Source organism: Malurus melanocephalus, unplaced genomic scaffold, assembly GCF_030028575.1.
Source record: "Malurus melanocephalus ecotype Western Australia unplaced genomic scaffold, MMel_1.1 scaffold_1, whole genome shotgun sequence".
Taxonomy (NCBI): domain Eukaryota; kingdom Metazoa; phylum Chordata; class Aves; order Passeriformes; family Maluridae; genus Malurus; species Malurus melanocephalus.
In genome coordinates, this window is record NW_026623233.1 from 8,088,062 (window position 1) to 8,112,413 (window position 24,352).

The window sequence follows — 24,352 nt, forward strand, 5'->3', positions numbered from 1 at the left end:
TCTTCATTATGTCTGTAAGTTTACACCCACAGAGAAGATACTGCTTCTTGAAAGCTTTAAGAGTCAAGCTTGAAAGCAATAGATGAACCAGCACGCAAAATTCAGCTTGAGGCGAGCACAAGGGAGATGGAAACATCACAACATCAGACCAACTTGTGTGTTCTCTTGCCTCAATTCAAATGGTGTGTGTAATTCAGCCTTCCCTTTCTCATCTTCAGGAGAGGCTGAAAAATTGAAAGATCTTGGAAATGAAAAGAGGCATGGAAGACAATCACGAGTCTTTACAAATAATAATAATAAAGAAATTAAAAATCCAGTATTTCTATATTTTCTCAGTGCCTGGTATGTTGTTCTGCCTGTGTGGCATTGAGGGGTGATGTGCTTGGAGGCCTCTTTACCTACAATTTTTTTTTTCTCTAGAGCTCTTCACCTTCAAATAGTTGACACCTTCTCTTTATTTGTTTGGATTTTTTTTTCCCTCTGTTCAGTTCAGGTCTCTTTGGAATATAATCTTTTCATGCAGGGTTTTTTAGCCTCCTGCCATGATGCAGTAGGGAACCAGAGGAAACCTTTCTTGGTCTTGAGATTTGATAGTGTTACATCTTGGGAACTGTAATTGCTGATGTAGTGGCAAATAGCCATGAGGGTACTACAGGTTTTACAAAAGTAAGAGACTATCATGGCTCTGCCCAGGTTTTGAGGAATCCGAGAATACAGGTGACACCTGACTGAAGTCTGAAGTCTTCTTGGTCTAAACTTGCCTAAAATAACATACCTAATGAGTATGAAATTATTTTTTAATTATTTCAAATTATGAAGCATGTATCATTTTATGATTTGAGCTGATTTTTGGCATTTTTGCATCTGAAATTACAGGGCAGCTGAAAAGACAATGAAGTGACTGTGATGTGCCAATTCTAATGCTTGTAACAGTGCTGCAAAACAATATTGGCTGTTGCACTCACAGGCACTTGAAATGCTCATCTACTACACTCATCCTCTTTGAAACAAATGTGCACAGCATAGTCTCAAAATGTTAAATTGCCTTGTTTTCCATACATAAACACTGTTTTATGTACTGCTCAATGGCATTACTGAAGGTGACAGCTTTAAGTGGGCTATATAAGCTTTAAGTGGGCTATATACATCTGTGACATCGCTGGAACAGGATGCTCAGGTTGTATTATCAAGGCCACGGATGACTCATTGCCTGCATCAGAAGAGGGGAAAAAACATGTCACTTAAACACTTGTACCTCGGGTAACATCAGTTGTACTCAGAACCCATAGTGTAACTTCAGTTACACATATCAGCCCTTTGCTTCTGCCAGTCAGAACTGAATAAATGCAAGATTTCAAAAGTAATGTACAAGGGAAACATTGTAGGTATTCATTGTAGTAATAATTATACCGTTTCAAATTAAGTGACTTTTCAGAAACACAATAGGTAAGGCTGTTTGGATCAAGTCCTTTCTGTTCCTTGGTAGTGTACAAAGAAAATCTTTAAAAATCTTAGCTTTCAGTTTCTTAGTTTTTAATTATCTCTTAGAAGCTGCTTTTATTGGTAGTGAGAAGAGTGCCATTGCATTTTTAGGGAGAAGTCTTTCGTTTATGCCATCTGTTTAGATAGTTCCTTGATTCTTGGAGCTGTTTTATATTCTCGAAGAAGCTTATCAGATTCAGTGTCTCAATAGAATTTTAATTTTAACTGGCAAAGTTGTGTTCATTACAGCATGCTTCCAGTAACAACTTGATGAAAAGTTTCTTTTCAGGGGATAATTTGTAAACTAGATTAATACAGCTAGAAGGTATATGTGAAAAATGAGGCTGTGAATATCATACTAAGCATTTTTAATGAGGTTGTTTGTATACACAAAAACATTAAAATGTCAAGACCAAAATTTGTGAGGCAGTTGGGGATTTCTTCTTTATTAGAATTCCAGGTTCAGCTACAAGAAAACCGCTTTGTTTCATGGGAGTGACACCAGTGTACCGTCACTTGATTAACAATGGTATGTCTTCTGTGGAATGAAGATGGCATTACAGACTCCTCAGCCTGTCCTGCAGGTGCTAAATAGCCCATGACCTTTTTTACCTTTAAATACAATCCAACTAGGGCAGGAGTCTCTAAGCCATAATACACAAGCCACTTAGGGATACACGGTCCAGCACGTAGCTGGGAGCTATTGTTGTCCCTGGTGGCATCTGTCACAATGCTCAAGGAGGGGGAAGCTGGGATTTGTTTTCTTTAYGAACACAGATCTGGGCTCAACATAATTTTTTTGCAGAAAAGGTTATTTGTTTTGCTGTGCACATTTCTTCATCTGCTTGGAGTCAGTGGGCTGGCCTTTAAAGACTGGATGTGTTTTGCTGTGGAGCTTTTAAGAAAATCCATGTAAAGCTTTCTGTTTGATACTAGTGTTTTGATTGATGTGAAGTGCATGTCCAAGTAAGACACAGCAGATATTTTGTGTGCAGTGTTAGCATTTCCCAGTGTTGGAGGCGATTTGCTTATAAATGTCTTCACAAGCCCGTTCCCCTGCTGGCTTCTCTAGGATTGGCACTGGTCTCAGCACGTGTTTGTGAGCCAGGGTTTTTATGTGTTAGCTGAAGGAGCTGCTTTTGATTAAAACTGAGTTTCTACTGAGGGGAATTTTGCAAATTCTTATGAGCTTTGCTTCTCAAAATGAGACACGGTTAAAGCTAATTGGAGTAATCTATCTAACAAAGTGGAAAAGAAAGCCTTTACGTGGTAAACCTCTTCTGCATCATGTTGCTGCTTTGAGTAATAGAGTAGTGAAATCCAGTCTGATTAAAATCAGTAGGAGTCTTGTCAGGATTTTCGTCTTAAGACTTCTAAGCTATACAAGTTAACCAGCCTCTTAAATGAAATTAATATTAAACATCTTACTCTAATTCCTTATTTCCTGGGAATTACAGCAGATGTGGAATATATAAAAATAACTTCTTGTTCAGTTCAAGAAGTGAGAGCAGAAAGACTTCATTAGTGTAAAAAGGCATTGCCAGATAAAAATGAGCTATGCAGAGGTAGTTTGATAATGTCAGCAGTAAAATTCAGTGTGTGGTGTGTGTATATGTGTGCATCTATCTGTCTATCTATGTATCTCTGTAATTAAGTGCCGCACTTGATGGATTTTCAGTTCAGCTGCTGCTTGCTGTAAAGAACATTTTCAGGAAATGGTCCTGACTGAAATTGCTCTTAGCCTTTATTAAAGGCACAAAAGCATTTTAATTTTTTTCTTCAAAGTTCTTTGGACTCTGTTGAGAAATATTTCAGAGATGTGTCACAAGCACCATGTGCTGCAGTGGCTTATACATCACAGCTTTTAATGGTGCATTAGTTGTATTGGAAATATCTTTGCTGCATTGTTACACTTCCTTCTATTTCTTCCCATGTTTTCTGTTATGATGAGCAGCCCAGACACAGCATTTGCTATTTTCCCCTTTCAATTCTCCTATTTCCTAGAGAGTGACTTGCTTTTCAGGAGGATTTTTGCTGGAGTTCCTTGTTAGCTGGAGGTTGCATGAACTTGGGAGGTGTAGCTGGAGCTCTGTCAGCCTGACTGCCTTCATCTCTCTGTGCTTGGAGAGCTTCTTGCCAAGGGAGAGGCAGGCACCAATTATCTGTGCAAAGCAGCAAGGACTTTGTGACATTAAATTGGGGGGGAAACTATATCTGCTTTGTTCTGCATGGTGCTCAGAACACTCCCAAGGTAAGATGTGATGAATGCAAACTGAAATTTGGAATTTCCTTAAATAGTGGCATTTTTATGGGACGTAGGGAGGTATGAAATTATTTTCTAGTAACATTAAACTAGTGAAAGTTCATACAACTTGCTTGGTTTCATGTATTTTAATACTATGTAGTTATAAGTATCTTTGGTATATAATCTATAGGCAGTTCATCAGAAGGGAAAGCAGTAACATTTAGTTCATTGTGAAAATTCATAGCTTTTGTGATGCATCTAAATGTATTGAATCTTTCTCTTTTTATTTAAATCATGCTTTGCTTTTTAGATATACTCAGTGCAGGTTGAAGCAAAAGATGCTTGCTGAAACTAAAGCAGGAAAGCTTTGTCAATTCTGTTTAGTCCCTGACATGAGTACCTTTGTGTCTTTGGTGCCTCAGGTGGCTGCAAAGAAATTGGAAAAGTGCCTAAGCAGCAGTGTAATTGAAATTCAGGGGAGGTTGCATGTCTAACCTGCTTAGGCATTCTGTAAATCCCATTTTCCTGCATCTGTAGGCAGTGGACATCTTTGTAAATCTGCTTGATTATAATACCTGAACAGGAAAAAAAAACAAATTCTGCGTTAGCAACTGGCTTATTCTGTAAGGGCAGGCTGCTTGCTGGATCTGGCACTTGCTCCTCAGGCTGGGAAGAAGCTGGGAATGTAAATGTCAGATCTTGAATAGGTGCAATAAAAACCATCCCAGTGACAAGGTCCTGCATGCTACCTTAGTATCATTTCAGCACCATCTGCATATCTGTAGGGTAAAATGTGGGGTTGCACAGACTCACTGGCTTCCAGCTGGACTGTTTGTGCTGCACCATTTGTCATGGAAATGAATTGCTTTGCCTCAGTTCTAGCCAATACCCAGATTAGATGTTGGGTTCAGTTGTTGCCTCTGGCGCTGAGGAATTACTCAGGACTGTTTCATGCAAATGCACAGATATTTTGGGGGTTAATCAATGCACTCTCTTTCAGTGTTTAGGAAATCAGACCCTCATTACATAGGAGGAGGGAACTTTGGTAACAGAAAGAGTCGAAAATAATAAAATAAAGTATTGAAGTTTCTTTTCAACTCTAGTTTTGCTTTCCACTACAGCTGGAAGCAATTTAAGTTGTTTAGTGAGAAGTTTTATATTCTCAGCTCAGCCTATCATATTTGCTTAAGGCTATTTGTTGATCATCGCGGACATTAGAAAAATTGTGATTCTTTAAAATTATTTGTTGCATGTAATTCGATTATTGTAGTCATCAAATGTCATCTAAACTAATTATTGAACAGACTAATATATTTTCCACTGACATTGCTAAACAACTGCTTATACAGAGAAGAGGGAAGTAAATTTGATGTTGTGTCTGGAGTCTTTCAGTTAAAATTTTCTGCTGTCATATTTGTGCAGCCTGTTTTGCAAAGACTTACCTGGGGAAATGTGCTTTTCACTAAGTCTGTGGAGGAAGGAGGGGAAGGCCTTGTGGTATCCCTGCAATATGTGTCCCTTCCACCCATCATCGGGGGAAAAACAGCTACACTGAAAATGATGGATTCAGTGGAAAATAATCCACCTGGGATTAGCTGCTGCCAAAGAAACATGTCCAAAAGGTGAAGGTTTTGGGGAAAACACATAAGTRGTGCTTGCTGAGGTTCCTTTGAGATAGCGGGCACGTCTTTGAAAACCAGGCAGTCTTGCGAGCAGCTTCAGTTTCCAGTCAGGTGTGTGGATACATGCATGAGGCCAGGTCTGTGCAGGGAACATATTGGGGACCTTTGTAATGCTGTCAGGAATTGCCAGAAAAACCAAATGAAACCCGGCTGGTGGGCCTAGAAGCAGAGTCCTCTTAATGCTGCCTGAAGTCCTCTTCATTCAAATTCTTTGTRTTGAGGGCAGATATTTTTCTAGGTGAGGTACCAGCAGTTTCTTTTTTCCACATAGACAGGGCTTGCAGTCAGAGGAGTACAGGGAAAAATACGGAAAAAAATGCCACATTACACATGTTTGCTATTGTACATTTCCCCCCTGCCTACTATTGCTGCTTTTGAGAAACATCTCCTTTTATAGCACAGAATGTGTGTTCTGGAACCATGCTCTCTATTGAAATTTGCTGTGGATGTGCTGTACTGTGCCTCTGTGTTTCAGTGCAGAGCAGTGGTCTGATGTGGTGTGTTATGTACCTGGGCGTCCTCCACTGCATAGAAAAGGGCCTGTGCCTGCCTTTTTTACTGTTGCAAAACATGTTTATGTAGGAAGGCTGTCAATGAGATTGCAGAAGGTACCAAAATGACATCAGTGTGTGCAGCGGGACCAATCCCAAATGGAGCAGTTGGGTTGTTTTCCTGTTTTAGCAACTGGTGGGGCTCCAGCAGCGCTGCTGAACTTCTGTTCACTGCACTSCAAGGGAACAGGCTCCCCAGCAGCATGTGGGAGAGAGCAATGCCATTGTTTGGGGCACTTGGGCAGCATTCAGATGTTTTAAGTCCAAGAGAGTATAATTCCTTTGGCAGTTTTTCTAATGAGGGTTGAGCTACCTCATCATGGGTCCTCTTGCTTTTGCCCAGAGCTGCTGTCATTCTTGAGCAGACTGTCTGCAGTTTGGTGTGGTGCTTTTGAGCTGCTTTGTTTGGCATCCCAAAGGCAGCTTGGTGCAAAGGCGTCAGGGTTCCTGACAATTGCCACAGCAGAGTGAGTGGAAAGGAGCACTCTCCAGTGCACACTCCRCTCACCCAGGAAAGGAGTGCTCTCCAGTCCCCTCCTCAGCCTGGCAGGATGAATGCTCAGTCTGGCTGCTGAGCTCTTCGTGGGTGAAGACACTGTGCTGAAGAATTAAAGAGTCACTAGAGCAGAGAGGATGGCAGCAAGGGAAAATTTCGTTTGTTGCTGAGGCCCCAACTTGTAAAAGGAAACGGTTGAGTTTTGCTTAGTTTCCAGTAGTATTTATACTTCTAATAAACAATCACTTGATTTGTGATGCATGATGAGTGCTTGCTGCAGAGATCCTGTTCTCATCTGATTGCATTTTRCAAGATAGAATTGTGAAAATCCAGGCCAGGGCTGTGATTGTGCACCCTGGTCACAGTGTGTGCCTTTCAGCAGGCAGGTGGAACACCAGTCCCTGCACAAGGACACCAACAGTGATGCAGCTGAGTTTGCCCCACTGTCATTTCCTTTGGATTGCTTAGATGAGCATGTCAGAAATATGGATTGTCCTATGCTCCTCTCACAAGGTCCCAGTTACTGTGGGAATTTAGACCCCAGCAGGTTCTATTATGAAAGGCAAATACTGGGTGTTATTAGGCCAAAGTTCTTTGGAATCCTTGTTCTGAGAATTTATTAGGTTCACATGTGTTCATCTTGTTCTTTGTGAAGTTTTGAAGAACTTCTGCTTGGTCTGATCTGGTTGGTTTTTAGTCATTGCTGTATGGCTGATACAGCTTTGGTGGGGTTTTATTTATTTATTTAGTAAATCCATGTAATTGTTAAACAAAGAGGGAAAATAGATCTAAAGAGCAAAAAGGTTCATAATAAAACTCTCCATTGCATGAAGTTGAAGAATATTTGAATACTTTTACTGGCAGAATTTTTGTCAACTGGTTCCGTTAGCCCACTGTATCTAATATTCCTAACTTTAATGTGTTTTATGTCATATGTATGTCATTATGTGATGTGTCATCTCCCAAGGGCAACCAGGACTCAGTGCTATCCTTCTGCYCATCTTTCTGTTGGGTTTGTTTTCCTTTTGGAGAGGTGAAGGGAGARCAAATGCATATTTAAAGATTTTGTTTGTTTCTGGTTTCACAGTGACTGCCAAAGTGATGCCAAGGTATCCAGAAATAGATACTGTAAGTATTATATGCTACTGTGCCTGGCCCTTTAATCCCTTTTAAGAAATTGAATCTTGCCCTTCTGTGCCCAGTAGATGTTGCTGTTGARTCAGTAACACTGAAAGAGGACAAGTAGAAAAATTCTTTAGTTGCTCACAAGATTTTATAAATATCCCAGGATTTTATTCAGAGAAAAGGGGCTACTTAAAAAAAAAAAAAATTAAAAAATGCAGTGCACAAATTTTAATTTATATGTATTGGCCTGTGAATCTGCAGCATAAAGAGAAGTAAGCATTGTGTGCATAACTGAGTTACTGGTTTAATGTCCTGTGAAAGAAATGCATTGAAAGTGGATTTTCTACGTTGCATCTCCATTATGGTTTTACTAAGTATTCATATTCTTTTCTTAAGAAGCCCACACTATCTCTGTAGCTTAGTACCATTTTGCAAAGCTGTGCTTTCTAATCAGAATAGGCATTCCYGTAGCCCCTTCCAGGAGGGAGCTGGAGCCTCACCAAGTCATGGAAACACTTTTTAAGATGAAAACCCATTGCATGGGGTGGGTTTTGCACAGTTTTATTGGAGGAGACAAAGCAAGGGAGGTAGGTCACTTGCAGAGAGAAGAGGAGCGTAGAGAAGAAAACATTTAAAGGCGCTGTTTACTGTTCAGTAAGGTCAAGTGTCGGGGAATTTAAATTACTTTTTAAYGCAGTCTGGTCTTCTAACAGAGTTTGAGAAATAGTTTGTTATTGAGACCAAAGAAATGTGTGAATAAAATACTGAGTAGMTCAGTAAGCTCACTGCTGAATTTCCATTCCCTGGTGTATGGGAAAACACCTGCAGCTGCTGGTTTCCTTGGTAACAAGTTCACTGCAAAAGCTAAATGCACTGCACTGAGCCTGTCAATTGTACTGCATTTGAGGAGAGTTTAACATGCACACTTGGACCTTTTGATACACGAGTTTCTCAAATGCTGTGTCATTTATGCTGTTCTCACATAAAATACCTGATTAAAGGAGATGTGCGCCATGCTTTGGATTCTGGACAAAACTACAAAAAAGGTTGGTATTCACAAGTCTAAACATGGACTCTATGTGTGTGTGTGTGTGTGTGTGTGTAGATATTTCCTTACAGCATCTTGCTTTCTGAACACTTATTTTTAGTAGTCTTGCATTTTAAAGCTCAGTGCTATTGTTGCACATTGTTGCAATCTTCTCTTTGGAGTTGGAGATCAGTGAGGTGCTGAAAGGATTTGCTGGTACATATGCCATATAATAGAATTTTGGCAGGACATTGGCTTTATTTATGTAAGTAATCCAATATGGAATACATGTGTATGCTCTCACATGCGAATGAGTATTTTTGCTCTGACTGAAAGGAGTATGATTTCATACATTGTTTTAGAAGATTTTAGTGATGTTTATGATTAGCTTCAACTGTTTGAGCAAAAAAAAATCTGTGGAACAGTGTGGTTGTGTAATTATATCCGAGAAAAATTCTTCTAAAACTTGTAGTTTAMGAAAGAGAATCTCTGTTAAACAGTATCATGAAAGAGGTGGATTGTTTTTCAGTATGTTTAGCATAGTTTCATGCTTGTGCCTGATCACCAGCATGTGAAGTAGAACTCATATTTGTGACTGCCTTTCTGTTTGTAAAAGGGTTTCCCATATACATTGAGAAAATAACCTATAGTACTGAAAAGACTAGGCTGTAAAAAAAAAAAAAACCACAACACATGTTGACAAAATGTTGTCTGTAGCTTGTCAAATACTATAGACATCTGGCAGTGACTCCATGGTGGGATTGCTTTCTAAAATAGGCTTCAAAATGTTTCATAAACTCCTTTTCCTGCCTAAAAGGAGGCAGCTGCTCACAAAATTATGTATGAGTGTAGTCACTAGTCACTTTGCATTTGGATTCTTACTCATGAGTATTAAACAGCCTTTGAATGTGAAACCTTACTGTGTTTGCCCCACAGACAATATTGCCTGTCATTAATGAGGTATATCTTTAGAGACCTCTCTCTAGTAAAGATTTGACATTAAATGGACTTTTAAAAATTACTATTTGCTTTGGGTGCCCCAAGTTATTAATATTGCATTAGAATGGTCCTGTGTGTACAAACTGAGCCTTTTGGGGATTAAGGAGGTAGGGAGAGCAGGCAGATACTGTCTTTTACATGAGAGGCTAGTTTTTAGTTTTAAATACTCTTGCAAATGTCAGGGGAGAATAAAAAGTACAGAAGAAGAGTGAAAGAACTATTTGTGCATTGCAGAGCAAAACTTTGCAGAAACAAACTTGAAGCATTTGAGAAATGGCAAGAGTACAAACCCTGAAATTTTGTGGAAATCTCACATCAAACTTCTAGATCTTAAAAACACGACATGACTCTGAAAACAGAAAAAGTRCAAGAGCAGCATGACTACAAAGCAACTGTTGAAAATACCAGTGTTTGAAGATATTTTGATTGCATTAATTGGTGTATCCTGGTGATTAATTACCAATAACTCTGCAGCTGAACTGACTGGATAGAGTTAGAAACAAATATGTCTCCTGATTTTGTATAGGAAATGTATACTGTGCTCTGGGGATGAGCCCCTCTGTGAGCCTGTCCCTGTGTGTTAATTCTTGTGGATTTATGGGGCTAACTCTTGATCATGGTTGTCATACTCCTTTAAAGTATCTAAGCATTATAAAGCTTAAATTATTTGAAAATAAAGCCCATGAAACTTCTTAMATGTAGTAGATAGTTTATCAAAAAGCACTTCATTTTACTGCATTTTAAGGAAGCAAAAAAACCCAGCATTGCATTAAGTTTCTCAYTGACAAGAGAATCCTTGTTATGGATTGGAAAATATTCTGAAGAGCCAAAGAGGGAAAATAAGAAAATGCAGCAGCTGTATGTAACTAAAGTAGCAAGGAAATGTATACATTCTTGCTTATATTTTTCTTTCCAAAGCAGTAGCAGTTCAGGACYGTGGTTATTCAAGAAAACTAACAGTAGCACTTCCATAAGCCTACTGAATCAAAAATTTAATCTTTCTGTTTCAAAAAAGCATGAATTGGTGCTTTGGATATACCTTACAATATAAAGAAATCTAGATGACATTTTTTTGAGCAGTCATTTTCCCTCAGCTATTGAGGTTTTGTGCAGACCATCTCCAAGGAAAGATCAACTTAAGTTGGCTTGTTCCAGAAGCATCATATTCCATGAAGAATATTAGATGGAAAATAAAGGGGATCTGAAAGCATTTACTATTTCATATCCTAATTTAAAAAAAACCCAAACAGTACAACAAATCATTGTAAATTGGATGCAGTGATTTTTGCTTGTCAAGAAATGAGAAAAATTGTAATTGTTTGCACAATATTTTTTAGAGGCATTTTTTTCCCTGGCACTTTTGAAAAGTCATCTCAAATATCGCCTGCCACTTTTGATGATATTTGCTGTGTTAAGCATCCACCAGCAAAAATAAGGAAGTAATGCTACTTTATTTACTGAAGATTGTTTGCATTAAAATACATAGGGCAATAGGTCTGTAAGGAAACATATGGAGAGAATTTTTCAAGCTCTRTTGTGAAGGACACAGCAGCACCATTGGAGGACCTGTGATGTGTGAGCATTCTGCAGAAAGACTGAGATCTTGTTTGGGGCTTGGCCTCTTTGGCTGCAGGTGAAATATCCTTGTGGCTGGAATTATTTTCCTATTTCTAAATGTTTTTTGAGACTTCTTAAATTTTGAGACCTCTTAAATTTTGCATTAAGAGAAAGCCAAGTCCTTCAAGAGCGCTCGAGGCGCCTTCCAGGAGGGAGGTAGGAGGGAGGCCAGCTCCCAGTGTGGAATGGTGAGCAACCTTGGGGCAGCACATCTGCCAGAGGGGGGCAGCTCAGCCAGACCAGCCACAAACTGAATCTTCCTATGTCTTCAATGTATTCCCTGAGCACTAAACTATTTGCTTATCTAAAAAGGAAAAAGCTTTCTGTCACCCGCAAACTCTATTGAATGCTACGTTTTAGAATGTACAAATGGAAAAGGCAGTCAAATTTGAAGATACATCCCATTCCATCCCTCGAGGTATTTAAAATCTGTGTAGATGTGGCACTTAGGGACACAGTTAGCGGTGGACTTGGCAGTGCTGAGTTAATGTTGAGCTCAGTGATCTTAAAGGTCTTTTCCAACCTAATGGTTCTGTGATTTTTAGAAAGTTCCAAATTAAGGCTGACATGCTTCTACTGTGTCCTTTATCTGTGACAAAATTTGTCATCCTGTTCCTCAGGGGTAAGCACTACAGTTTTATTCTGTGTAATCAAATTGAATGGACCTGGAAATACCCTGTATTTTTATTCTGAATACTTATGATATCTTTGACTATATGTGAAATTAACAATTGTATGAGGCAGTTAAATATCACTTTTTATTACAGAGAAATTTCCTGAGTGTTTTAAATCAATCCTGACTTGAATGGTAGACCTGCTGAACTTTTATGTGTGCACATCATTCTTTTGAAATGGGGATTTTTACAAAGTAGGGCATGTCATAAAATTTAGACTTTTAATACTCCGGATCTGAACACACACACATCACTTGATTTAAAGCCTAATACTTTTAAAGAGAACTCAAAGGTTTGAGCTCTAAAAAAATGTTGGATAAACTCTTTTGGAGGGCGAAATTAATTTTATGGCCTCTCATCCAGCATTTTCTTTGAAAAGAAAATCACCCTGACAACAGAACACAAAAGGTGTGTTTTCTGGATCCATTTAATTTCAGCATTTACACACATAATACTAAACCTGTGAAAGAATATGACTGTGACGTCTTTACATCTATATAATCTCTTTAATTATCGTGGTACTAGTATCTGATCTTCTAAAACCATAGCTCCCTGACATCCACTATTTTATTTTTCTACATTTAAAGTACTGTGGTTTAATTTCTTTAGGGGTTGGAGTAGTTTGCCTCATGAGGCCTTTCCTTTAACTATACCTACATGTGGAAGTGCCCCAATGAAGAAAATAATAGTGATGCTTCATTTCTTTTCAGATTGTTCCTTTTTGCAGCAGGTCCATTCCCTGCTCACCTTTCTGCTTTCTGTTCTTTGTTTACCTAACTTCCTACACAAAGTACTTCCTTCATCTATAAAGATATCTCAGTAAACTTAGAAAGAAAGGGTCTTACTTGGCACTGCATTGGCAAAAGGCAGTATTCATTCATTTATTGCCATGCTTGCTTTTAGAGGAGTGCAGCTGTGGGCACATCTGGATAGTTTAGCTCCTCAGACTGAAGAAGAGTAAAAGACTGGAATACCCCTCAGCTGGAGCAGGGGCAACTGGAGATGTTAAATTAAATAAACTCTTTCAAGGCTGCTGGCTCTGCAGTGATTACTTAATCCCATGTGGCAAAAAAGGACAAAGAAGAAATCTGAATGAAGCACTTACAAGGAAACTTGGTACTCTTTAGAAGCACAGCAGACCAGTAGGARAGATTCAAATCACATTTCATCCAAGCAAGGGAGGCTGGGGAAAAAGAAGGCCCTGCCTGTCATGCTAGGGAGTACTGAAACCTGTGATCTGGTTTATCRTTTTAATTTAATTTAGGCTGAAGAGTCTAACTACAACACTTCACAGAAGTGTGAGGAATGGTGCTCTAGCCTGAGGCTGAGACACAGGTTATGAAAGAAATGAAATCAAGAAAGTTAGTGACTGAATTAAGCTTTAAGAACTAATCTTGATGAATTTGGTTTTTGCCTTTTTTTTTTTTTTTTCATGAGAGGCTGGATTGCAATTTCTAGGGGAGTGGGTAAGCTGTTTGGGGAAGACTGAAAGTAGGGGGATCTGAATTGTAGCAAGATTGGGCTAAATTGGAAAAGAGGCAATCAAATAGAGATGAGTACATTGCATTTCCCCTATCTTTTACTACCTGACAGCCATGGGCCTGGGCAATAATGGAAAGGGAAGGGGAGGGTAAAGATTTTTCCCTGCTGCCAAGTACTTGATCTAGATGTCAGCCTGGTCCCTGTGTGGGGCTATCACACATACCAAATGAGGGAACCTGGAGAGCAGCTGCTCGGACTTCTTTAYGGCACTTAACTTTCTCAAAGGAAAATTTATTGAGGTTGAGGAGACACTGAGGACTTGATGGAGATTTGGTAAATTAATGTATTAATAAGGCATAATTTTGATGGAATTATTCTGTTAACTSCTCTTGCACATCTGAAAGCTTCTTTAGTCTGTGTTCCTGTTTGAATGAATCTTGCCGATCTCTGGCTTTTTATGAGTGTTTGAGTGTAAAGTTTTTAAGAAGAAAARCTTTGATATTTTTGTTTCCCCTCCTTCCTCCATGTCTTTGCTAAGTTCTCTGTATTCCTTGAGATTGTGAATCTAGGAACAATTTTCTCCTTGTGAAAGAGTGAGGTGTTGCCAAAACCAGAATACTGCCATCTCTGCTTATGAATCCCAGTTTCAAATCCCAGATGCTTTACATAATAAAGCCTAACTGGGCTGATTACCAAGAGAACTAAGTCATTCAGGGAAATAAAAGGGAAAAATCCCTTTGCTTCATGAAGGAAGAACTTGTGCCAAGAGGAGGTTGAAATGTTAAAAATGCATTTTCTGTTTGGACCTTTCATATCAACTGTCCTGTTTCCCTTTTCTTTCCCTTTTATATAAGGCTGGGGATCAGTGTCGCTCTTGTGCAGTGGGTGCATGTGGCAGTTTTTTGTAGGACTGAGAGGACCTAAATGTTTGAAAACCACATTCAATGGGTCTATTCCCTCTCTGCAGGAGTCCAGCTTAGGTAAGTCTCCCTGGCTGTGTTTGCAGTGTCTTTAGGAAGTAGTGGTGATATGGGTGCTGTAGCTTTGTCGCTTACATGGTCTATAGGGTTTTGTGGGTTGGGGCCATCCAGAAAAGAGCGTGCAGGCTTGGCTGCCTGCTGCTGACCATGTGGTACCACTGGAAAGCAGGAGGGGATGTTTGGCAGCGGCTTCAGCTGCTCAGACATAAACATCCATATGCTCTGCCTCTTCCCTTGACCGCAAGCGATGTGGTTGAGCCCGTGCAAAGCGGCAGGGAAACCTCTGTGTGTTTGCATTCCTTGTAGTCCTGCTTTATAGTCAATACATAATTTTTATACTGCTGCAGCCATTCTTAGGCTTGTAAAAAACTAAGCTCCTAGAAGCTAAACTAGAAGCCCTCTTGTGGATTAATAGTTGATTGAAAAATAAAAAATAGAGAGTTGCTTTAGGTGRTCAGTTTTCTGTGGGTGGAGGGGGAGTTACTGGTGGAGAAAAAGCAGGGATTTCAGTCGRGGTTCCAGCTATTCAACATAATCCTAAATGAACTGGAAATGGAAAGAAAGCATGGAAAGAAAGTATTTGCAAATATTTGAAAATATTTATTCAGAATAATATTTAATCAGTGCTGAGGGCAAACCGTTGGAGGATAAAGTGGTGGTGCTAAGTAACTGATCTGCAGAGAAGGTGAAATTAATTGTACAAGCAATACAGATGAGCAAAGAAAAYGCTGTTCTGTAAGCTAAGCTGTTACCCTCACTGAGAGACCTTGACTGGATGTGGGTTGTTCCCTGAAAACAGCAGCAGCTCCGTCGGCATTCAGTGTTGGTCTGAAAGGCAAACAAAAAATTACAAACCACTGAGAGGGAAGCTGAGAACAACAAAATCCTTCTGTCACTGAGTAATCTCTGCTGGGCCCACTTCTGGAGTACCATGTCCAGTTTTGTTCCTTTTGTTAGAGTAGAATTAGTGTATGTGGAAGAGCRGTGAAGGCAGTCAGAGGTATGGGATTGCTTTTATACAAATAGGAACTAATTAGTGTAGGAAATTCTCTGTCTGGAAAAGAGGCAATTGGAGGAGACATAATATCACCTACAGTGGCAGTCTGTATGGTCATGAATGGCTTGGGGATGTGAAAAGAGAGTGTTTATTTCCTGTTGTTTTGTTGTTGGTTTTTTTTTTTTTTCCACTGCTTCACAAAAGAGAAACTGGGGCACACAGAAAACTTCCAGGAAGGTAATTTAAACAAAACCAGTTTTTCACACAGCACATAATTAAATTTTGGAACTCATTGATGGCTGATACTACCGAGATATAACAGAGAAATCTTTAGGTGTATTGTTGAAAGTATCTTTTGCTCAAGCAAAACTCATTACATGATTGCATTTTAATGGCTCATGGTTACTGGTTTGGCTCCCCACATGAGTGGATAGTGTGTTACTTCTGGAACATTTTCAAAATAGCCACARTTTCTAGAAAAACTAGGTAATGCTATTTGGGTGAAACTGTTTGGAGATARAAGACATGTGATGTTGCTGTGTTTGAACAGGATTTGCTGAAGACTGGAGCCAAAACGAGAGCAAAGTAGAGAACTGAAGGAAAAAATAATGTTGTTGTGGCTTTCAAATCCACTAGAAGTTTAGAAAAAAGTCAGTACAAATCAGGTCAAATATTACATCCATGTAGCTGTGGAAATTGATTAAATTCTGCAATCCATTTGCTCCTTGCTTATTATCTTTGCAGTTTCACTGAAAGAAACAGGAGTACAGACCATTTGACAAAAATGTTTCCAATGCATTTTAAAYGTGTAAGACAGAACTGAAAGGTGGTGTGCTCCACAAATTTCTTTATGAATTCCTCTGTTGCAGGAGGGGCTTGCCTGGGATTGGTGAAGATATTTTGCTGAAGGGTAATACATTAGCAGAAATTAAAAATCAGAATTCCAGAAGCAGCTTGAATTTTTAATGTAAAAATAATGTAAAATAMTCATATTGTCTCTGAAAAATGACAACATCTATTGTGTTCTTCACAGACTCTCAGTGCTAGAACTGGGTACCAGTCCCTTTATAATCAAATTTTAATTAGCGATGTGTGGGAAATTAAATGCATGTTTAACTCCATAATATGGTTGTCATCATAATCTGCAGAGGTGTGGGGATCAAGTAAAAACTTCTTCAAGAGAGTGAAAACTTCAATAGCTCTTCCCTGAGATATACCAGTGTTGTATTTTCAGGACTGTTTTGATTCCTTTGGTAGCTCGCAGTCAGAAACTGGATTGATTGGTGTGGCAAGAAACCTCAGTTGTCCCTGTTAAAAGCTGATTTTAATTAGTTTAAGGTCCATTTCTTTAGTCTGACTCAAGGTTGTTCATTAAACCGTGGATGATCCTGTTTCAAACCAGGAGAGATTGTAATCCCACATTTGGTTAAGTATCTTGAAAATACTCTCTGTTTCATTCAGTAGAGGAGCTGTGCCAAAGCTGCTTACTCAGGAACACAAGGCTGCCTGACTTCCATGAATGAACATGATTAAACCAGTACATGATTACAAATAACCCACTTTCTGATAAACTAACTTTCAGYCCAGCTAACTAAACCTTTCACGTCGATGCTCTGCTCACGCCTTGCATGTTTTGAATTTCTTTGAAGGTGCAGAAAGTATATATAAAGTGWCAGTGTTGGTGTAACTGAGGTGTGACTAGCATATTAGGATTCTCCATGCATTTTGCACAACTTATTGGGTGCTTGTGGTTCTGAAAGCTGGCTGGTTGATGTGGTAAAATTCACTACATTTTTATCTTCCTTYTCATTTGTTATTTCACTGAGAAACTCCATAGAAAGATGGATCTTTGGTATATGAGAAGCTTAARCACTCTGCTGATTCTCCAAGGAAAATATGAAATTTCTGTTGAATTGAAGCAGGGAAAGCTGGGACTGAACTAGCATCTTTTCTTGCAGTAGGTGCTTATAATTGAATAGGTTTGCTGCACTTCTTGCTGCACCAGGAAGTAGTGTAATCTTAAAAGTGAACTTTGCTGTTCTACATATGCAAAAATGCCTTTGGCCTTTAACCTGCCACAGTAACAAATCCCATTGTCTGACACTTGGAGTAGTCCCTGGGCTGTCTGTGGATGCAATGATCTGTAACACAGGCTTTGTATCAAAACAAGCCTCAGCTGTCCATCTGCACCTGCAGACTTGCACACCTCTTCTCCTTCATTGCTCCTCCGGAATGGCCAGAGCCTGGCCTGGTAACCGTGGTCTTGCTGCTCATCACTTGTTCCTTTGCATAAATGCGGTCTCAAATGGCAGACAAAGCTCCTACAGATCCTGTTTTTCAGTGATAATACTTTGATATGGAAAAGCTTGATGGAAGACTTCATTTTGTAATTTCTGTTAATATTGAAATGGAAACATGGCTCTAGTCACATGGGAGCTGCTGTAGGCCTGTCATACTTTAAGTGGAAATAATGTAAGTCAATGTAGTAAATTAATTTTATTGGTAGAGGAAGCCAGGTAGTTTGATGGGTCGTCTTTAAAACTTTCTTTTAGTTCATCCGCTCTCTAATGGTATTATTGAGAGTTATGAACAGATCACCATAGGTGTCTACTTATTTTCCTAGGAAGTACTGCCATTTTTTACCTGCTGTATGCAATGTGTAGAAAAGAATCTATCTTAAATAACACAGCACAGTCCTTTTAAACATAATGAAAAACATCCCTTTTTCTTTTAGCCATGAATAACTATTTATTTCAGTAGTTAAAATACAAGAGGATATAGCTAAAACCAGTARGATGATTAGAAGAATGGGAGAATTCAGCTGACCATCAAAAACATGCCAATAATGAGATTTATTAGGCATCAAGATAATATTTTAAAAGAAAAATATTAAAAGCCTCACAGTTTAAAACTTGTAAAACAGTRTATAAAAGCACTGAAAATCAGTTATGAGGAGCAGTTGTATAGAGAAGCATTGTACTGCTTTCAGTCTTGTAGGTTTATTTGTATCGCTAGAAGTTTTTCAGTGGTAGTGTATTTATAGATATACATGTATATGTATAGATAGTGTGTATATATATATGTATATATGTATAGTAAATATATATGTGTATATATAGTAAATGTAAGTTTATGGGTTATGAGGCTTGGTTTTCCTGGCTGCCTTCTGCAGCACCTCTCCTGTGTGTACTCCATACACCTTGAGGAGTCCATAGAGCCAGGCTCTWACACTGCTTTCCTAAGGTGGGAATACAGCTGCTGTGGAAATACGGATTTYGCGGAGTTATAAAACTGCTGTGGCACAACATTTAAGCAAACTCCTTCAAAGAGTCCAGAAGACAGCTGTGTTTAAATGAACTTCTACAGTGTTTAAAGGAAGCTTGAAGTCCTCAGCCTTCAGAAACGACCATTCCAGTTCGAACCTGAGCGCATGCCGGGGGCTGGTGGGAGCGGCATCTCCTCGGCRCTGTCGGTGGGAAGGCATTTTCCTGCCAAGCCCCTGGCCCTGGCAGCAGGGTGGCGGAGGGAAGGTAGAGGAGCGGCGGCGCTCACGTGGCTGAGCTGGGGCGTTCTGCGAGCGCCGCTCGGTGCCGCTCCCGCTCCGCTCAGCTCAGCTCAGCTCAGCCCTTCCAGCGCCGGCTCCGAGCGCTTCGCATCCATCCCGATACCCGAGCGTTCCGCTGCGGGCGAGCCCAGGGGCGGCACGRGGAGACAAGTTGGGAGCGTCCTGCTGGCATTATTAACATTCACGGCTCTGGCTCCCAGCAGCGCCCGCCTCGCCCCGGCGCTGCCAGCAGGGAACGTGGGCTCTCCTGCCTCCCTTTGTGCCGAGGGGATCCGTGCCGAGCCATTGAAATGCAAGGCTGCGAAGCGCTGCTCTAGTGGGCTGCTTTGGGGATATTTTTCCCCCCTGCTTCCTTTAATCTTTGAGCAGGACGGGCATGTTTGCTGTGGATTCTTTTTGTTTTATCTGAGAATGAGATGCTGGCTGAAAATTGAAGAAATGGCTCTAGAAGAATTGATGCAAAGATTAAATGCGGTTTCACAGTGCGCTGGTAGGAGGAGCTGCTGGTCTTAAATARTATGTTGTGTGGATGCTGTTAGTGATTTTGTAGGATTTACAAAAAATCCTGGTTATCAGACTAGCGTTCTTTATGCATGCTCGCATTAATAAGAAAAAAAACGTTATGAGCTTTTTTTCAGCAGGTTAAACTGTTGTTGATATTAACACTAATTAATATTTTTAGTGCTTAGATATTCCTGAAGCATGCTTTAGATCGTCTTGAGTGCTTTTGGGTAACTGGTAGCCCAGCCATATACTCTAAACGGGTCTCGATTCCTTTTTTATCTGACCTGTCTGTACCTAAATTGGGGAACTTACGGATTACCTAGCAGAACGGGTCTATATGAAGCAGTGAAAAGCTGAGCTAACTGTAAGGCACTGTAAGCCTTTTTTTGGGTGAATCTAAATTGCACATCCATGAGAATGAAGAGTTGCATGAATTAATCSTGGTAAATGTAGCTTTACATCTGTATGGATTAAAAATTGCAGCAGATCTGACAAAATGGTTTTAGCACTGTAGAAAGACAATGATAACTTCTGAGATTTTTTTTTAAATTTGTCCAAAAAGTGAATACTTGTATGTTCAAAACTAGAACTAAGAAGCAGTGTATCATAAGGTGATGTTTGATTAGATCTAGGAGTGTTTTCCTGGCTATTGCTGATGCAGAGATATGAGCATATTTCAAAATAAAAAATTACCTGGAAAGACAAGAGAGGTGGTTTTTGCATCCTTTGAAACGGTTTGGTTTGCCTTTTATTCTTGGCTGAGAGATTACAGAAGTCTTGCATCTTATTGTCATGTGAGGCACAGCAGTGGTTTGAAAATACAGAATATTGAAGGAATTATTCATTGCAGTATCAAAACTTGGAATCTATYTGCCAGTTTTTCTAGTCCTCTGTTTCTGAAGGGTGACTTTTCATCTTCTTCAATTTCCATGTGTTAGAAGGAGATAATTAGCAAGATGGCTGATGCTGTAGTCTGATGAACACATAGATTAAATGACAAATACAGAATGAACAGATCAGCTGTTTACATGGATAGGGAAAGTAGGTATTTTACCTTTGTAATAACATTTTTTGGGGGGAAACAAGATTTAATCTGACAAGAACAAGTATTAAATTACAAGTAGAGGTCACATACATACTATTTTCTCCTTCCTTGTGTTTTTTTWAATTGATTTTTTATTAYCAAAACATATTATTAGTGGTCTAGATATTTGTTTTATTTCCTGTTTTGATTTTCTGAATGCATAAGAAGGAAGCCAGTCTGATATTTGCTAGGACATACTGTCTGTTGCAGTTTATTTAATTTGTGCATTACTTTTTCCACTCCCATGAAATCATCGAACTAGTTCTTTTGAGACAAGATAAATTTTAAGAATGTGCAGTGGGATTGATCAGGAATGTGGGAGCCTTTTCTCCCTGAACTGAAAGAGAAGGAGCCTCCAGAGTGGGAGGTTTGCCTGTGAYACTGCCTGTCTCTCAGCTGTGCAGCTGCAGGTACACTGTGACCTTCATGTGAGCCACCAGCGGCTCCAGACGCTGTTTTCATACTTGCTGGCAGGCTCTGACCATGTGCTGGTATTTAGCTTGTTAAACTTGCATATTTAAAGAAAAAAAAAAAAAAAAAAAAAAAAAAAAGAGAAAAGGCAGCCTTTGCTTTGCAGCCAATTTCATGTTCATGTGGTTTAGCTGGTCCCTCCTCCCCCTTCTCTTTCTTCCTCTCTTGCTATAATCCTTGAGCGGGTATTCTCAGGCCAAAGGCAGCCTTTTCTACAGCCAGTGGTTGTATTTATAGGTGACTATTCCAGGTTTCCTTTTTTCCTTCTCCCCCGCTCTCTCTCTTACTGCTTTCAGGATGCTTACACCATTTCTCTGTYGCTGCCTCCCATTCTTGGATTGTTCTCTGTCCTTGGGTCAGATTATCCTGTCTGGCTTCACAGCAGTTCTGTTGATTCAGAAACCTCTTGTAAGCAAATATTTCCTTATCAGCCCAAGATCACGTTCAGACATTTCCAATAGCTCCCTGCTCAAAAGTAATTGAAATACAGAGGTTCCCCTGGCTGTCCCCTGGTGTAGCTGTCCACCTTCAGGCATTGAGGGATTTTTTTCCTTTGTAGGATTCTAGTTAAAAAAAGGCAAATAATTGTTTTTCTTCCTTAGCTTGTATTTTTTTTTCTGAATTATATTGAAGGCACACTGAGGTTTATCCCAGGTAGTWTAAAGCTTTTGAGTCAGAAGAGCAATTCTCCTAAAATCTGCGTGCAGTGAAGAGAGAGAAGGGGCACATTAAGAAGGAAAGTCCTTCCACCTTCTGAGATGTACTGGTCTTTCCTTTGACTGGGTCAGGAGGTTGGGAAGCCTGGAGTAGCTSAGCTCCTTCCCTGGCATCTCCCAATGCCTGAGGTCAGGAGCAGTGAGTCTGGGTGTGTCTGTAATCTTTCCCTGCTGTACCACACCAGCCTTTGTGCCTCTGGCTGCTCTCCCACTGGCAGGAGCCCTGTGGCAGTTTGGCACTCACACAGCCTTTCTGGGCTACTCATCCCTCACTGCCACACCAGCACTTGCCTCAGCAGCCCTTCTGCTCCTTCTGCTCTGACTCACTTCTCATTTACTCACATTCCCAGCCCCCATGGTAAGTTACTGACCTCTCCTTACTCTCTCATGGATGTGTGATGCTCTCGCTCTGCCCCTATCTGCCACATTTCACAAATCTGGACAGCTTTTTCTGGCAAAGCTTTGATTATTTCTCATCTTCCACACCTTCACCTTATCCTCCAGCACATTACAGATACGTTATCATCTTCTTCTGGACATGTTTAGCTACAGAATCATGTTTCCTGGTTTAGTATTATCATCTGCTTCATATTCCTGCTCTGACTCCTGCTCCACAGTTTAAAATAACCCTGTGCCCTACCCTTTTCCAACCACTGTAAAGGTTGGCATCTTCTTTTATTTTTTCCTACGTATGCTCCTCAGTCTTCCCATTTTCCTTCTATCAAATGGCCACCTGGCCATAATAATTAACTTGGATAACCAGCTTTTGCTGTTCTCATATAAATTCATAAAACAAGGCAGAAATTATTTAGAAATTCCCTGATTTATTTTTAAATTTTCCATTAGAATTGTGGGGTTATTTCAGAAAAAAATGAGAAATTATTGTTGATGCTAAAAAAAATTCTGGGTTTTGTCCGTGTTTWTTGTTTTGATGGATAACGGCATAATTTCTGTTTATTTGGACTTAGTTTTTACTTCTCCTCTTCTTTTTCAGTTCTGTTGCTGTGTTAAATTCAACCCTCCTCCACAAATTTCTGTTTATGGGCAGAACTTCCCTGCCYTACTGTGGAACAGTAGCTCAGAGGTTGAAGCCTGAGATGATAAATAGTTGTGACCTRAGACCTCATGCATTGTGCATATCACTGACTGCCATGGGGGCTCTTCTTGGGACTCCCTTTGCTCTGACTGTCACAGAAACAGAGTTCAGGCACAGCTCTCAGTGTCAGTCACTGCATTTGCATCATCTGGAAGCCTTGCAGTGACGTGTTGTCTGATTCGTGCAAACGGGCAATACAGATCTGACATTCTCAGCCTTAAGCTTGTGGAAGCCCTGCTATAATGGTTTTTTTCCACCTTGGAAAAGTGCCACTATTACAGCTACCATCTGTTTCCTCTCTTCAAACACAATTTCAGTGTTCTGCAGAAAGAAGAAACATCTGCAAATCAAAGAAGGAAAATGTGGTTCCTCAGTAAATATGTGTGCAGTGCTGGTATTTTAAGTACAGGTAGCATCCCATAGCCTCGGTCAGTTTGCAGTAGCTCCAGATTTTCAGTGTTACTCACAATTTGGGCCCAAACTTTGCATTACATTTCCCTGGCTTGCTGTTCTTGACAGGCAGGCTTTTGAAGTTTTGAAGGCTGGCACACCTGTCGTGACAAATTAGGGACAGCTGTAGGAGGAATGGCCTCACACCATCTCCAAGTACCCAGYATCACGAGGGTGAGTTGGCTCATTGTAAGAACAAACAGGAACATCCTCAGGCRAACTGAAGGGACATTTTGAAGTTGTGGGCAGCTGGAAGGACCTGTTCCATGTGTCCTCCCSATTCCTACACTCTTGTGAGCTTGTCTGCTCTTTCTTACCCTGTTCTTTCTGTCCCTGGTTCGCTTGATTTTTCAAGTTCGGGAACCCAAAAAGTCTTTCTGCATGTGGCAGACTGCTCTGTGTGCTTCTGTTAATTTGGCAGGCAGGCAGGTCTGAGCATGAAGGCATGGATTTACTACTTGGCAACTTCCTATAATGCTGGTAGAGTTGGAGGGATCTGTGTGAGAGCTCTGAAATCTGCAGGTTGTTTGCACATCCTGTTCACCCATGTGGCATTTGGTGGTAATGGGGAATGCCTCTGCCTGGTATTAACTTGCTGTCCCTTAGTTTCAGCTTTTCTGCTGAAAGTAGAAAAAGTAGGCATGCCCTTCCTGATACRAGCTTTAAAATTTTAAAAGTGAGGGTGGGAGGTGCAGTTGAAAAAACACAGTTAAACAGTTAGGAGTGGATTGTTCATCTTTTCTATGAGGATGCACTGTCACAGCTCCTGGGAACACCTGTGTAGTGCTCCATTTCTTAGGATATTCTGGCCTAAACCAAAATCTTTATTTTGCTGCTTAAACAGCTGAATCTAGCGAAAYTGGTGGGAGTGAGGTTCAGAAATGGCAACACTGTCTCCTATTGAAAGGAGCTAGCTACCATTTTGGGAATCAGAAGAAAAATATTTTGATTATCATTATGATTTGATTACATTTTATTTTTAACCTAGCTATTGTTGCTWAAAGATTGTGTCCCAAAGCATTTAATTGCAATAGGGTTTCTATTTACAGCTCCTCCTTCCCCCAAAAAAGCCCCCAACCACTTGACTTCATATCCATGTAAATTTTTTG

At 40.0% G+C, this 24,352-nt stretch overlaps 1 protein-coding gene across 10 annotated transcripts in view; it reads left to right on the forward strand.

The window, feature by feature from the left end:
- The window catches only part of MCF2L (MCF.2 cell line derived transforming sequence like), a 150,434-nt gene that overhangs the window by 13,489 nt on the left and 112,593 nt on the right, over positions 1-24,352 (forward strand). The window contains exon 2 of one of the 10 annotated variants that reach the window (XM_057390461.1): positions 7,544-7,584. The exons of 7 other annotated variants lie outside the window; for them this stretch is intronic. Coding sequence is in view for 2 of the 3 variants with exons in the window: in XM_057390433.1 (XP_057246416.1) it covers positions 19,334-19,412 (79 nt within the window). In the remaining variant the exon portion in view is untranslated. Of the gene's footprint in view, positions 1-7,543; positions 7,585-19,127; positions 19,413-24,352 lie in introns of those variants that run through there. 2 more of the 10 variants (XM_057390433.1, XM_057390485.1) reach the window with 2 other exon arrangements.